Source organism: Pogoniulus pusillus, chromosome 16 (genome assembly GCF_015220805.1).
Source record: "Pogoniulus pusillus isolate bPogPus1 chromosome 16, bPogPus1.pri, whole genome shotgun sequence".
NCBI lineage: Eukaryota > Metazoa > Chordata > Aves > Piciformes > Lybiidae > Pogoniulus > Pogoniulus pusillus.
This window is the reverse complement of record NC_087279.1, coordinates 22,434,227-22,450,774: the sequence shown is the minus strand read 5'-3', so window position 1 is coordinate 22,450,774 and position 16,548 is coordinate 22,434,227. Positions and strand designations below refer to the sequence as shown.

Genomic DNA, 16,548 nt, shown 5'->3' with positions numbered 1-16,548 from the left:
GGCCGGTGCCACAGGGCAGTAGAGCACCGGGAGCTGCGGCTGAGGGAGGATGAGCAGCCTCCCAGTGCTGGTGCTGAAAGCCACCGGTGCTCTTAAAGTTTGTCAAGATCTGCTTTCAACCCAGTAAAATCGTGTTTAGTCACGGAAACGCCTTGTTGTCACCAGCGGGGATGGGAACATAATGCTGTCAGGCACGGAGCACCGAAAAAGGTAGTCTACTTCTAAAGTTCTGAATTTGTAAGTTAAAAAACCCACAACGTTTGACTTTCCCTACAAATATTTGCATCTTTGCCGCCTTCTGCGTCTGTAGAAGAGCGGTCTGGCCCAGGGCAGGAGCACATCCAGCTGATGGAGCAGGGACCGGGCACCTGCCCAGATCTGCTTCTCGGACCCGGCTTCGCCTTTTCCTGGCTGGTCACTGAGGTTTCGGAGCATCCTTCAGCCCCCCGCCAAATAATACATTCCCAAACAAGCGCCGCTGTCTCCTTTCCATAGACAAGATCGTTATTTGAAGGGCTCAGGCACTGAAATCGTCCAGGGAGCACCTGAGATCTGCAATCGCGTTCCCAAAGTCCCGCTAACTGTCTGATACTCCTGCTACTGTCTTCCTCGCTGCTCTCAGTTGCCAAGACATTTCACATAAATAGAAGCTTTCTGATTTATAATCAGCCTCTTCCTTCTGATTCATTATGGTAATGAATTATGATATTACCAACATTGGATTATCGCACCACTGAATGAATCCAGCAAAAGGAAGCTGATTGTAGAGGGAAAAGCCAAGTGTACCCGTAAACTTAATAAAAAGGGAAGTCCGAGAAGTAGTGTAAAACGCTGCACTCTAAACACCGTTCACAGATGACAGGGAATGAGACGGCTCCGGTCACATACACAAACCTTTCGGATTTACGGACACATTTTCCACCGTTATGGTTATTATTAACGTTTCCACAGAACCAAACCCGCTGACCAAAGCTTCCCTGGGAATCCCGGCGCCGTTAAGTGGGAGAGGACACACACAAGATGCTTCCCGTCCCTTCCTCAGCCACCGCTCCCAAGGATGCGCATTCCCAGTGCCCCAACACGTCCCGGAGCCCGTCCGCCCACCCAGACCTGCCCCGCGCTCTTTTCACACTGCGAAACGACAGGAAAATGCTCTTCCTTCCCCGCCCGCCTTCTCTTTCCTAGAGCTGCCTGGCTAAGGCTTTCCCCCCGTCGGGAGCAGCTCCAGCCTCGGGCAGGCTCAGCAAAAGCCCTGGAGTGGAAGCGAGCTGCCGGTTAAGCCGCGCCTGCCAGAGCTGCGGTTCGCTCAGCGAATTGTCCTGCGGGAGCTGTGGCTGAGCAATAGCTACAGCCCCGCCAGTAACGCCAGTGGGAGCACGCACAAAATAAACGGGTAAAGAAATACGAGCCGGAAACCTGAACTACTTTTCCCACCACCGCTGTGAGGCAGGTACTAATTTACTGTGGTTTCAAGCTATGTAATTAGTCCAAGAGACTGCAATTTATCTAAAGGACAGCAACATTTCCCTTTTATTAATCTGCAATAGATTTGCAAAATAATCTTACGGCAGCTGGCTCTGCTCGAATCTGTTTCAAAAGTGTGATGTAAATACCGTCTCACACTATTTTGTTGCCTATTAGGGCTCCCTAGTAGGTGATATGACAGAGTAAGGAGAAAGAACACACATCTATTTTTAAGATTACCATCCTTATTGACAAAACTTAGGGGGAAAGAGAGTGTACTTGTACCTGTTTGCATTAAAACCAAATGGATGGAAAATAACTGAAATGAAAGAAGACACAGCTGGAAGGTTAGGTACAGAGTGGGTACAATTTAGAGCATTTTCATGAGCTGCTGCTGTTGTGATTAAAAGGAGTAGCATATTCCCAAATTTAAGCACCCTATTTATGGCAAAGACAAAGAGCTTCAGACAGCAAGAGGAGGTACTAAAGAACTGTGTGTTTTTTTCCCACCTGTTTCCTTTGCATGAGTTCAAGTATCTCTATCCATATCTTGCTAGTAACCACATACCTGAAGTAATTTAGCTCACAATTCTTGTGAAACAATAGGAAGAATACAAATAGTCAATCTGAAGTTCATCACACTTGGATTTTTCAGCAGCAAACTTCTGACATCCTCATCTTGATTTAGCAGATCAGAATCTCAGATCACCATCAGATGAAAAATCATTCCCTAAGCAAGCATTTATCACTGGCCTAGACCCTCTTTGCACACTTGGTCACAGCAGGCACTAGGTTACATCCAACATAAACACACACACGTAACACTGAAACCCAACAGGCTGTGACTACAGGATCAAAGCTTTATTTCAGCTATATATCCATGGAATATAATCAGAGCAAACAGAACGTTATTGTAATGAAGACCTCAGCATTACAAACATGTTAAAACAGCTTGCATTTGGGGTGACACAGAAGGTCAACCTGTATCTGCACACTATTCAAATATACAGAAAACTGCCATCATGGAGTAACAAATGTTTTCTTTCAGAGGTAACATCTTAAAGTGCATCATTTTTCAAACTTGGTTTTTACTTTTCAGCACCAATAAACTCAAACCGGAGCATCTACATCCCTGATCTACCCTACATGAATGAGTAAGACAGAAATTAAGAACAGGAAGATCAGCCTACAGCCTAGCTCCCAACATGTATGAAAATACAACCCTGAATAAATACAATCAAGAGGATACCAGAGTAAGTGTCAAATATCATGCATCTAAACCCTCTTATTATTTAATGTGCACTAGCAAATTAAATTGATAGGCTTGAGGAAGATTCTGCAGAGTAAGAAGTTTCTTATCCTAGGGAAAACTAACATGCCTTCTGCTACTGCCCCCACAGCCAGAATAACTGAGAAAGCAAAAAGCTTGAGAAAGTGATGGTAGAGGTGACAAGATGGGTGAACAGGCTGTGCTCCTGGGTTAGTACTGTGGTTACTCATCTCTGCATAAACCTAAAAAAAGATGACTAATTATTTCTTCTTGTAAGATACCCAAAGATTAACTTAAGAGCAGGCAAAACCTTTGGTTTTCCTCACTGTTGTTCTCTCAATTGCTTTCCCCACCCACCATGAAAGCACAAGAAGCAACTCTTAGGCTCTTAGGACCACCACAATTGGTGCATAAATGTCTTTTAACAAAACAGGGCAAGCAGCAAGTTAAGAATGCAGAGTAACAGGTTATGTTCTGAGGTAAAAAACACCCAAACATTTACCTAAGACGGTAAGAAATTATGATATATATATACACACACACTATACAATGTAACATATGTATGGAGGGGGGTTATAAACAGAACTTGATGTAAGATAGGGTATAACTACATAGAATCAATACATTTAAAGCCACAGCCTTGAATTGACGACTACTCATTCAAGATCACATTTAAAGCAAACATTAAGCCATATCAGTATCAATCAGTTTGGGGGATGCTTTGCTTAAAATACCTTTCAGTATAAGCAATATTTGCTTTCTCATATTTGTATCTATCAAAAGGCAAGTGGCAAGCTAGCTCAGGCATAGGAAATTAAACTGTGTTCTCAACAAACCCCAGTGTAACAGGAGACACCATATAATCACGTTCCCTGCCACTGCGGGGTTTGGCACAGAGCTTGGGGCAAGAAGCACAGGCTTCCTGCACCTCATGGCCATGCTGTGCTCCTCCCTGCCCCAGCTGCTGGGTTATTCTGCATCAGATATAAATAATCACATCAGCCTACAGGCCTAGTCTCTGAAAGCAGTCACCTACACACATACCTGCCTGAAAAGTTTCTCTTGATTTTTTTTTTCTGCTTCTGGACATGCTCCATTATTAACTATATATAACAACATACACTTATCTATATATTACATGAACTATTGTTCCTAAAACTACTCTGCAGGGTGGGAAAGAGAGTGATTTCCTTCTTTGAGAAAAAGACCATTTCACTTTAACATTAATTTTGTTGCCCCGAACCAAATAACCAGAAGCACACTATCTGGGCAGTTAACTGCAGCACAGAAACGACACTAACGGTGCTTGCAGGTGCATTTTCCAGCAGCTACAGAATCCTCACCCATGCAGCTGCCATGCCTTCACGATCTGCACACTTTACTTCCCTTCCACAGGAAATGAAAAAGGGCAAGGAGACAGCATCTGCATTGTGTCCCAGCGTTTAGGCGGAGTAGAAAGCGATAAAGACCCAGATTATTCACACATAGAAAGTACTTAAGGGCTGAGAATTTGGTTTAAGTGATTTCCCTTCCCAAAGACCAGGATGAATCCTAGCCTTTGTTAGTAACTGACTGCTCATGCATCCCTTCACCTTCTGCATCATGTCCAATAGTTTTTCCCTTGTCTGCTCAACTGCTTCCAATTATTTCCTTTTAAAATGTGAGATCTACAGTTCTAAGACCCATACACATTCCTGCTAAATCAGACCGAGAACCAAACAGTGATTTTACAGAAGAAAATATTACCAAGTTGTCTCTGTGACAGAACTGAGTAGGTATAAAATTACAATGGTCTCTATGCCAGTTTTTTTTTTAAGCCCTCTGCTTGGAGGATGAAAGCCTAATTTGATATTTCTGTAGTTATATAACAGTTCTAATATTTTGTGACATTTTGTATTGTGACACTATAGATGAAATTGTCATCGGACTGACACCCTTTACTGTTTATTCCTTAATTACAACTGTTAACAACACTGCAGAGAAGCGTGCTAATCTGCCATCACATATTATGAAAACAACGTTATTGTTACAAACACCAACACCCACTCAACAGGAGACTTCTAAGATGGCAGCTTCTGTAAAAACTTATCAGTTTAATGGACACCTCAATAGGAAAAGTTTTAAATGAACTCTCAGTATTCCTGCGGAAAACAGAACGACAGTTTTACATCACAGCTGAAATCCTGATTTTATTGTGGCAGTGACTCTTCATGCTCCATAAAGATGTGATTTTATTTTTAATAGTAGGGTGTATCTCCATGAAGCATAGAGATGCACAGGTCAATTCATCAGTAACCCAGAAAACTTTGCACTCATTACATTTTTATGCTGGCAGAGGTAAAACTTCTTACTCCTACTTGCAGGTCAGGGGTGCGAGTATGTTGCTGCATATGAGGTTTAATTTTAACACTATACAGACTCTCATGCAAGTTCCTCATTAAAAAAATAAGGGAAAGAAAGAAAGAAGTATTCTTTTCTAGGCTTGCTTTGCTATAGAAGGGATGAAATTTCTGCAGCCCAAGTCAAATACCTGAAGGACCTTCTACTGGTCTGATACCTTTTAAAAGCACTGCGTTACAGCAGTGACATTTTCATGCCCAGTCAGCCCACTGTACAACCAAAACCAACGATTCTGCACCTCTACAGGAGGAAGCAGGAGCTCTTCAGTGGCTGAAAATATCACCTCCTCAACTTCTATATGCTTGGTTCTTGGACAACCACTAGCAGCTACTATTAGTTTCTTCCAAACTTTTCATGCCCAAGTCAAAGTCTTCACTTGTAGATTATACCAAAAGAAAACAGCATTAAAAGCAGTCTAAAAGTAGCAAAACATCCTAGAGATTAGTTTCCTTTTTCTTGTCTTTACTTGTCCATTGGACAGGAAATACAGAGTAGGCTGCAGGAGGATAGGAAAAGCAGCAGTGGTTACTGGAGTGAGGTGTAAAAACAATAGGAGTAGCAATGACAAAAATCAGGGAAAACAAGACATGGAAATTCAAAGTGTGTCTTCTACAACTGCTATCCTGAGGGTTTTCACAGACTCCTAAACCAAGCTTACTCAGTGAGATGCAAACGGCCTGCCTATACTGTGAACGGCAAATTCCTCCTTTCTCCCTCATCCACAAAGAGGAATACAGCACAGATAAACTGCAGCAAAAAAAGACAATGTGTGAATCTGTCTTTGCTTATTGCACCTATATGTAAAAGCAGAGGATTAAAAACAACCCAAAACTCTTTTCGTACTGAAAAGGCAATTGCTTTGTTTGGTTTCTATACATCAGTATTTCTCACTTTTCATCCTAAAAGCTCTTTTGAGGATTGTGCTTCTAATACAGAACAAAAAGGAATTGCACACAACTCAACAAACAAACAATCCAACACAATTCATTTGCATTTAAACAATTTACATTACAACTTAATGGCACGATACTCTGTTGCCTGAGCTGGGCGATCTTGTCTGTTTAAGCCATACATTACAAAACAAAATGAAACTAGAATGTTTATTTTCGTGACTCTTCTTCTGGGTAGCTTATGTTCTGCTTTGTAGTTTTCATTTTCTTATAACCAATAGGAACTTCTGCTCTTCCTAAAAGAAACTGTTCCCACTTGGGAAGAGATTCTTTTACTGATGCCCAATAGAGAGTCTGAGAAGGATATAAGAAAAAACAAACAAACAAGCTTAATTTCAAAATCTGTGTCAGCCTGTGCAAAAACAACACAGCTATGCAATGCAGTACTAAATCTTGCCTGATGAGTGAAGCAATTCAGAGAAGAACGATGTACTTACACACGAAATTTCAATCACTTGCACGATATCAAATACCAGCCTGGAAAGCTTTCGTTCTGCAGCATGAACTGTGAAGTGACTGAATGTGCCCTCTTGTGGTAAGCAACAGATTCGTTTAAACCCTCACAGTACCTTTAATAAAATACTTCCCCTGATAACAAACTTTCCCACAAGCAGCTTTTATATCGAAGTACATATGTTAGTGGAATTGAATCCTGAAGTGGAAAAAAAACCCCAAACTGTTTAATGTTATAAACGAAAAGTGCTATGTAAATTGGTTATCCTAGAACAGCTTGCTGTAATGTCGTTCAAAACATTTGAGTGAGATTTCAGATGTGATAAATCCCTGATGAAGTAATCAGCTCCAGCACTTGCAGCACAAATAAAAAAATAAATCTGAAAAAAAGCTCCATACTTATCCTGTGCCTCTAGGAATCCTATTGGGGATGATCTAGCTTTTCCCTTGCATTACCCCATGCCTCTGAGTGCTAACTTTAACTTCTTTTTACCTGTGCAGTGGACATGCCACTCATCATTTTTGTGTTGGCAGCCTAAGGATAATTCTGTTGTTTAAAGAAAAAAAATGGAGTGCTCTAATTTCTTCCTCCTCAATTTAATGTGATCAAAGAGCTGTGTTAAGTCAATACCTCCATCCCTCTACCAATCTATTTTCAGACACTGATACCCATTCAGAAAAAAAAGAACCCCTTACTTCTGTAGTAGAAAGCATTTATGGCAGGTATGTATTAAGCCTTTCCTTAAGTACATCGTGCAGAAGAAGCGTATCACAAAACTGAACATCTCCCTGCAGAGGATTAGATTCCTCACTAATCACTTTGATCCTCAGATGTAACTCAGATATAACTACGGCTCCTGAGGATTTACAAAAATATTTTCTTCAACAGATTTACTCCAAGAATCTTTTTTGACAAGCATATGTGCTGTCACACAAAACTACTCCGACTTAGCAAGCTGGGGATCCGTTATAGCCATAACTTTCAAAGTATATTAATACAGACACATATATGGCTGAGTGAAATATGCTCAGAAGTGTTTTGGAACAAAGCACGTACAAGAATTTTGAACCATGAAAGAAAGTTTTCTTTTTCCCACTATTTATAGCACTCTTCTCTAGAAGTATAAAAAAGGCTGAACTAGGATCTTCTCCTTCAAATAGTAACTCTGTTCTCTCTAAAATTCAACTGCTGCTGCAGAGTAGACTTCTCTGCAGTCATAAGCAACTGCTTTGCCTTCTCCAGTTTGCCCGGACTTGGGTCTACATGCTGCGAGCAGCTTTAACACCTAGCACAGGAGAGAGGGAAAAGCAGTCCAAAACTGATCCAAACAACTCTTAAAAAGGTGTCTTGAAAGTTCTCCAAGAGTCTAAAGCTGCTTCTGAACACAGTTGAAATATGTTCGGTATTAGTAGCTTGGCATCTTTCTTCGCATCATTCAAGATAGAGGTATCTAGGGAAAAAAATGCACTCTTTTGCCTAAAATCTCTAAAATAATTTAGGAAAAAAACCACTGAACAGGCTTGCTCAGCATGTCCCCATCACAGGGGTAGGAGCAGGCTGTTTACAAAATGCAACTGCAGACAAATACCTCTTCACGGCAACTAGACCAAGAAGTGATGCTTCTCATTTAAGTAACAGCCTAAGCATTACAACACTTGCTCAGGAATGCTCAGATCTACACCTTTCCCCTATGGTGTCATAGTGGAAGGCACTCTGCCACTGTGCCCGTGGAAACTAAGTCACAATACAACAAAGAATCCACAGACTAGTGGTGCAAGTAACAAATGTGGCCTGTAGTTAAGATGTTCAGCTCGCATCAGGAAGAGCTGTGCTCCAGTTCCTGCTCCCAGGACTGTTTCTGGCATCACTTATTCAACATCACATAATACTGATAAAACAGTCTTGAGAACTGAACTTATGTTGTATGAGGATAATACCTAGTTCTTCGAATAACTGGCTGCTCTAGATTTTTACCTTTAAATAATGTTTTAGGGACTACAGGTTGAGAAGTAAAAAAAAATGGAGTATTCCTGCTGCAGTGGTACTTTTCCTAAGGTCTCATGTAGCCATAAACAACTGAGAAGTGGCAGTTTCTCTGTTCATGCTGATAAACTGTTGACCCTGAAATGTAAAGATGACAATCTGTAGCAAACTGAAAACAGGATGATCATATAAACCAGGCTAAGATGACACAGTAAATACAGTTATCTTCTGATATTCAAACTATTCGTTTTCATATTTGACTTGATTAAATACAAATTTGTATTGATCTGAAAGCTGCTAATTCTTTCCACCAGAATGCTCCAGAACCTAGGGATTTTGCCCCAGAATTTAGGTTCAGCTTGCTCCACAGTACACAGGCCTTCGGCTATACCAGTCACTGGATTTTAAAATCAATTATTTTCACTTAAAGAACATGCTTCAGGGAGGGGAAAAAAAAAAGGCAAAATATTTGGTAAACAGCAAATGAAAAGACAGAGTTCTAGAACTTACTTCTAATTTAACAGTATCGGGATGTGGAAGTAAACACACTCTTTCTTGCAGTTTTTTTTCTGCTGCCTTTATATCCTAAAACACAGGCAAAGCACATTTTAAACACTGAGACTTTTAAAAGGAAAATGCACACTCACATAAAGACATTTAATTAAGTACAAAAACCCACTAGAGCTAAACTGCACTCAGATAACAGCACTAAAGTGAAATCCTTTCTGTTGAGTCATTCTGAAATCCAACTTGTACCAATAAGGCTGACATCCTACAGTTTCTAAATACATTTGCTCTACCTTTTTGATACAAGAATGGATTTCATGACCACAGAATACTGTTGCTGTAAACATCAGTTGTTCTTTTTGGAGGGTAGGGTCTAAAGAGCTGAATTCTATTCTCTAAGACTTCAGAAAATCGAGGGGAACAGAATGGTTATCTCTGTGCTGCAGGAAGACTGAAGGATGTATTCTAGCTACTGTAACTGTAAAGTAACTAGGCAAATTATGTGCAAGATACTCCTCAAGACAAAGATGACTTGCTAATATGCATGCATAACATGTGCACAAAAATGTAGAGCTGCAGCAAGCTGTTCACCAGACAAACTTGGATGACAATGCACCTCACAGAGCTTTCTTTAAAAAAAACCCTAGTATTTGGGTTTCTGCGTGTCCAGTGGATGTGTGCTGGATCCAGAGAGGCCTAAATGACTGTGTTTTGTTTTGAAAAAGAAACAACCCAAAAACAACAGCAACAAGCAAATCAAAACATTCCCCCAAACTAGCCACCCTCCCCCTTTAAAGTTCTGACCCATTCTTGTGGGCTTAGTTCCATACCCAAACATTGAAGAGATTGAGTGGTGGGCAGATGAAGAGAGACAGAAAGGGACGTGGGAGTGGGGTGTGAAGAAGCCAAAGCTGAACAGAGTGGAGGGGGAAAAAAAGTATAGCAGATGGCAGAGTTGGGAGCAGAGAGCGGGTGTGAAGAGTACAACAGAAAAACTAAATGAGAGAGGAAATTCCCCAAAGGGACTTCCCAAATATTCACCACCACTGCCACTGAAAATAAGAGTGAGATTCTGGAGAAGCATATCCACAAGAGAGACCAAACATGATTACTCGTACTGAATAACAGCCAATCTGAATACATCAATAAGCAAAGGGTAATCAACTCTAGTTTAAAAAACATGACTCAAACTCAGTAGAGTATGATTAATAAAAGCAAAAACCAGCCTCACTGGTAGCTGAAGTTTAGCTTAGTGAGACGGATACACTCAGATCATTTACAGTGTTCATCTCATTTCATTAATTCCTTTTACAGCATGACTGCATTCTCTTGCACATAATTATAGACCTAATCCAAGCAAAACTGTTCTCCCTTTTCGACAGCAAAGTGCACACCCTCATAAGCTAAAGGGTGTCTGAGAAAGAGCAAACTAAATCTCAGCTTTATTTAAATCCTCAGAAGTAGCAAGTGGCTGCCTGCTTTTCAGGTGAGGAAAGATTAACAGGATAAACACGAAGGGGAATAAACACGAGCAAAGATGGCAGCTATCTGAAGCTTAAAGTAACAGAGGACAACACAGACTTTAAGTAACCTAAACTAGAAATTTCTCTGTGACATGTAGTTTGAAGATACACCACAGATAGCACCAAACTAAGCTCCTATCAGTACAGTCCAGACCAAGTCTGAAGAAATTAGCACACTGAAAAAGAGGATCAATCAGCAATGTTCACTTCAGTCTTCCATGAGATTTTCCTCCTTTCCGATTCCTTCTTCCTAATTGCTGTGGGAATTTTCACAGGAAGGGAGAACATCAGTCAAGATGATTATTTCTTTATACATTCATTTCAGTCATTGGAATGTTTATGGTGATAGGAAATGAGAGTCTTTCAGGCAAGAAAGGAGACAGCAGTTGTGCATATATGTTTAGTAGAGAAGGTCACTTTGGCATAGCCTAGATATTGGACGTGTCTTTTTGTTGATCACTCTCGTTTGTGCGTTGTGCAGTCTATTGTCATTCAGAATACTGATTTAATGACAGACAGTGAAAGACATTTTTGCTGGAAGGTGTAGCATGCTTTAGAAAATAACTGGAACTACTGCAAGATTAGATGGCATTTCTTGTGAGTCTACACAACTGAAAAGGTTTGTATGAAAAATAAATTCCCATCAGTATAAAAATAAATACATCAGCAGTGTAAAATTGCTTTGGAAATAAAACAGCAAATCTAACATGTCACAGCACTGGAAAAAAAAAAAGAGAGCATCTTACAGCTCTTCCCCTAAAACCACAAGGACTGGAACAAAAACAATTCAAGACCCTTCCCTAGAGGTAAAATAGAATGCATGACACATGCATCACTTTTGGGGGACAAAATTCAGCTGTCACATAAGTGATATCAGTCTGGCAGAATCCCACTGAAATAATTCTCGAATTACATGCCTGTGAATGAAAGCAAATTTGGTCTAAATTACCTTCCCAATACTAATTACTTTACAGCATACTCTTTATTTCCTACTTCATGTTACAAGCTGTTCTGACAGAAATACACATTTCTAAATAGAAGAAATATTATCGACAAACAGATCTAATGAATGAGACTACAACAGCCTAATTTCTGCTTTTATTCCAACAACATTATAGAAGTACCAAATGACACAGATTTCCCTTATCTGCAGTCTCCCTCTAAAGACATGGAGGAAGATACTCTGCTAATTATGTTAAAATGCTGAACAATTGCTTAGAATGTTAAAATTTCAATTGAAAAAAAAAAAAGAAATAGCTCCCTGTTTCCTACTGATCAGAAAATAATGTTGAAATGCTTTCCTCCACATAAGTATCAGCTAGCAGAGAGAAAGCAAAACGCCTTTTGCTATGATCACATACTCCAAACAACTGATTTTGCTTACACGCAGGAAAACCAGAAATGCAAATAAAAAAATAACACTTCATCATGTCCATGTATTTTTGAGTAGGCCAAATCAACAACTCTCCACATGGTAACTGTGAAATGTACAGTGCCTGGTATCAGGAACAATATTCTGAAGCTGGCACATTAATCAGTCTTGTTTTCAAGCTTCTCATATATTATTCTGCATAGATTTTTTTTTTCCACCACCCCCCCCTCCCTGTTTTCTTCTGTTATCAGAAAGCATCTGCAGGAGTGCATGCCTGTTAAAACTAATATAAAATTAATAGATTTAAACTGATTTATGCTACTTTATCCTGCAACAGAATTTGTTTTGATACATATGTTTTTGTCTTTTCCCCGTACAAACACCAACATTTTTGACACTTGAAAGGAACAATTTCGAGGATGTGACAGAAGACGGCAAATATCTGTTTAACTGCAAAAATATTTACACTCTGTATATGTTGGAGCTATTGTTAACATCTCCAATACAACAAGCCTTCAGCAGGCAGAAATATGCACTGCATTTATTATATTTGCCTGTCTATGTAAACTGAGAATTTATAAAATAGGAATATTTTATTAAAAAAAAAAAAGCTATTTACAACATAAGAATCTATGCTAAAATGCACATGGAAAATGGGAGTCAGCATGGCTGAAATTACTAAATCGACAGAGCTTGAACTACAGGAAAAATAAACAAACCATCCACTTCTCCCCAGCCTCACACTGAAGCATCTGTACTCATTGCAGAAGGGTTTGGCTGTCCCAGGCCAAAATGCACCAGAGTCCATGCTGAAAAGTCTTCCTTGTTACAGAACAGTTAAAGTGGCATCCCCAGTCAACTCTTCTGCCTGATCTGCCATTCCCTAAACATAACTTCAGTTTAAATACAAAGAGGGCCTGCAGTAGAATTATACCCAGCCAAAATGTGAACATTTTAGATCTTAACCAGCCTTTGAAGGAATAACTAAAAAAAAAAACTCAGTGACACAAACTGATCTTGTAATTTTCTAGAGTAAAACTTATTTATTGAGGGTGCCCACTGCATGTATTGTGTTTGTGGAAACAGTAAGTATATATTAAAAAAAATGTATATTCTGCTATTTCCTAACAGCAGAAAAGCATTTTTCAGTTGTGTGCTCATGTCAGTAGTTAAGTGTAACCTCTTCAAACTGAGATGCTCAAGCCACAGGTTTCAGGAAAGGTTTCAGTATTCTGGTCTCTGCCATCAAACATAGATCTTTTTGAATTGCCCATTTTCAAAGATCTACTGAATTTATCTAAGAAAAACAAACCTTACCTAATTATGACAACAGGTATGCAAAACAGCTATCAACATTGCTAACAGTACCACTAGGAAGAGCCAGAAACACCAAACACTGCTTTTACAGACTTGCAAGCAGGATTCTTCAAGTCATTCTACACCTTTTTAACAAAAAACATTCAAGTGAGAACTTCTTCCACAACTTCACACAACCATAGTGGGAGAACAGCTCCTACCCTAGACTAAAAGCATTACAGGCTAGTCAGCCTCTACTTCCAAACATAGTCCTGTATCTTGAATCAAAGTGTAGAGGTGTTGTGAGTCTTGTCAGACTCTTAATCTCTTTTCAGCAGATATGCAATAGCATGTTGTTGCATTTCTACATGTACTTAAAAAAAAGAGAAGGTAGTAGCAGCTGCCACCACAAGGCCCATGTAAGAAGGGCATGGGAAATAGGTAGTGATGGCATCAGATAATAAAGACTTGTCAATTAATAGTTTTGGTCAAGTTCCAAAAAGAGGGAACTGTGTATAGGAGAGTCCAAATGATAACTATAGAGCAAACACTTAAAAACATTCTCTCAGCTACATAACCTTGACATTTCAATGCAGTTCACGGTAGTTGCAGAAACTTACATTTAAAAGTGCTGCATTTCTTTTATGAGCTGCATCAGCTGCTTGAGTTTGCCATGTCTTTTTAGTCTTTTTGTCTCCTCGATAAGTCTCCATCTGCTGTAGCAGCTCTAATCTCTGAGACAGTCTACAAAGGAAAACATTTTGCTAAGTGGGTAGAACATTTTGCTCAGGAGCTAGAAAATAACCTTTTTACCTTACTCAGTTTTCTCAAAACTATGGGGCTAATTAAGCCGGCTGCAGGGTGGGTGTGCTGGGGGAGGGAAAAGGTACAGGCAGACACCACCTGCTGTGCTTGTATGACGTTATAACGTTGCAACCAGCAGTCCTCATATGCTAAGGTGCTTGGAAGCACCGAATCTCCCAGAACAGTAAAGACAGGGTGGGTTGGGGTGACTTGATCTGTACCACTCTTGCTCATTGGCAAGTACAGTTCTTACAAGAAAAGCAGATTTTTCTGAATCATTACTGTATTTACTTCACAGTCTGAGTTTACAGGGCACCAAAGAACCAATTCTATATTCGAGATGTAGAGAGAATCTAATTACCTTCCCCGAATAGGAATTTAATAGTGACAGGAGGTTAACAACGCAAATCTTAAATCGGCACCACCACTGGAAGTCAAAAACCTCATCAGCCTAAATACTCTCACGGCAAGCCAGGACGCTGATTCTAATAGTTCGTGAAGGAAGAGTGCCACCTCCTGGAACACCGACCCCATCCTGAAATGCCACTGTGCTCTGTGCAGTGCACGGATCCACTGCTCACAGGATGCTCCAGCAAGACCAACTGCTGCGAGGCAGGCCACAGTGCTGAACAACTACTTACATCTCTTCCTGTCTCCTAGTAAGGTGAAACTCCTGAGCCAGATAAGATGACATTTTCAGCTGTTCGCCCCAGCTCTGCCACTCTATCAAAAGGAAAACCAAGTGAAATTAGCATCTTCCAAAGACATACACGAACATACACTTTTCTCTATTAAACAAGCTGCACACATGCCACTTTTACACCAGCTATCCACAAAACCTAACCTGCCACGTTAGGCTCTGAATACATGCACACCGCTAACAAACATGCACTACGTGGCTTAGGATTCAAACCATTTTATCAGAGAGCTAAAATGTGACTTTCAAGTCTCAGACTCAGCATTCTCAAGTTTCAGATGCTTACAACGGCACATGCTCACATAAATTTGTGTGCTGTTGCTTACACTTGTCATTTCTGGGTTTTGTCATGCAACCCTGAGCAGAAAGTTTTACTTTCAAGTATCATTCATAACTACCTCTCACAGATACAGCACTCCCTTCACAGGACTCTAAGCATAAGCACAGGCAACTTAAGCTACTAAACCAGTTTAATCTTTGAGTGCTTGAAAAGCTCAGTGCAAACTTCTTGAACTCAGCTCCCTAGTACTGATGGAATATATGGAATAGGTGATGGAATATACAACGATTAGCTTACAGTCTACTGATTCTTCTTTGAGCTATAAATTAGTTGCCCAATGCATGTAAATCAAGATCCTGCAGCACTTGTCAGATGGCTGTTTTACAGCCTATTTTGTCACCTCAGAGGTGACTGCACTGTTAACAGTTACATAAAGTTAGCTAAAATGAAGGAACCTGCCACAGGTTTACAGTGGTGGGAAATCACAAAGACCTGAAGATGGGAGAACGCTAGGGAAGGCCTCTGCCAAGAGTCACACTGACTTTAAAGCTGCCTACAGGTGCACTCAGCACTTGAGCAGAGACGCACCCTTCAACACAGCTGGCCCACTGCTGATGCTTCCTCTTTGATTAACACGGAACACGTTCCCGCTGTGCTCCTTCCCCCAGCCAGAGAGCTTCACTCTGCGAGTCCAGGCAAGACCCCTGCTCGTATGGCAATGCCTTTACTGGCAGGACAAACTAAAGCTCGGGCAGCAGAACCGCATGCACCTCCTTTCTCTCGGGGAGCCCACCAACAGAGACAAGCACACAGTGCGAGCCCCCTCTGCACCAAGGGAGCTTCACACAACTTCATCTACAGCTCCCATAGTCAAGGAGTGAGGTAAGCCGGGCCGGGCCACTACAGGTAGGCTCCCTCAGCAGCCCCACGCTCACCCTCTGTGTCCTAGGAGGACGCTCAGGCCGAGGGACGTCAGGGACGGGCACTGACCCCTCAGGCCGGCACCACAGGGAAACGCGGGAGAAGCGGGAGAAGCGCGGCCGCGCAAGCCAACGCGAGCAGCTGCGGCGCGCCAGAGGGCGCGAACAGGAGCCGCCCTCAGCCCTACCATTAGGGAGGGGAGGGAGGGAAGATACACGAGCCCGTCGGGATGTACCATTCCGTAAGATTAAAAGAAAGGAATATGGGGGGGCAAAAACCCCGGTTACATAGACAGACCTAATTTACCTGTAGCCTGGGTAGTTTCGAAAGGGAAAACGATCACCCACTATGGTTTCCTCGAAGCCTTATCCCACCCCCCCTCCGCTGCCATGGAGACAGCCGGAAAGGCGGCGCTAACCCGTACATGCTGACTGGCCCCGTGGCGCCTCGGTAGGCGGACCCAGGCAAGGTCGGGATCGGCCTTCGCCACTGGGGTTGGGCGAGGCGGGGACGCAGGGACCAATCATTGCCGGCCGGTGGGCGGGCCGCGGTGGAGGGCGGTCCCTTGGAGGTGTCGGCAACGTGGAGCGCCGTGGCGGAGCCTTTGCGCTTGGGGACTGGCGGGGG

At 41.5% G+C, this 16,548-nt stretch overlaps 1 protein-coding gene across 9 annotated transcripts; it reads right to left on the bottom strand.

Annotated features, from left to right (window-relative positions):
- Positions 1-2,310: 2,310 nt before the first annotated feature.
- CEP15 (centrosomal protein 15) lies at positions 2,311-16,336 on the bottom strand. Of its 9 annotated transcripts, XR_010305255.1 has the most exons (7): positions 15,771-15,917; positions 14,665-14,746; positions 13,840-13,963; positions 9,032-9,106; positions 8,513-8,659; positions 7,234-7,823; positions 6,298-6,378 (listed from the first exon to the last, which is right to left on the bottom strand). XR_010305255.1 is itself a non-coding variant. In XM_064156979.1 (6 exons), exons 3-6 carry the CDS (start codon positions 14,715-14,717, stop codon positions 6,235-6,237), a joined length of 396 nt encoding a protein of 131 aa, XP_064013049.1. In that variant the 5' UTR covers positions 14,718-14,746; positions 15,771-15,791; positions 15,823-15,868; the 3' UTR covers positions 2,311-6,234. The 9 variants fall into 9 exon arrangements, 6 of the variants coding, with proteins under 6 accessions (XP_064013049.1, XP_064013046.1, XP_064013051.1 ...); XM_064156979.1 differs by lacking the exons at positions 7,234-7,823; positions 8,513-8,659 and having other exon boundaries at positions 2,311-6,378; positions 15,771-15,791; positions 15,823-15,868; XR_010305256.1 differs by lacking the exon at positions 7,234-7,823 and having other exon boundaries at positions 6,291-6,378.
- Between the last annotated feature and the right edge of the window lie 212 nt (positions 16,337-16,548).

Coding starts and splice junctions, on each gene's coding strand:
- CEP15 (XM_064156975.1), bottom strand. CDS start 15,855: ATGAAGTTGTGTGAAGCTCCCTTGGTGCAGAGGGGGCTCGCACTGTGT. Junction 9,107..13,839: donor GAAATGCAGCACTTTTAAAT/GTAAGTTTCTGC, acceptor CCTGTGTTTTAG/GATATAAAGGCAGCAGAAAA. Junction 6,379..9,031: donor CCGATACTGTTAAATTAGAA/GTAAGTTCTAGA, acceptor TATCCTTCTCAG/ACTCTCTATTGGGCATCAGT.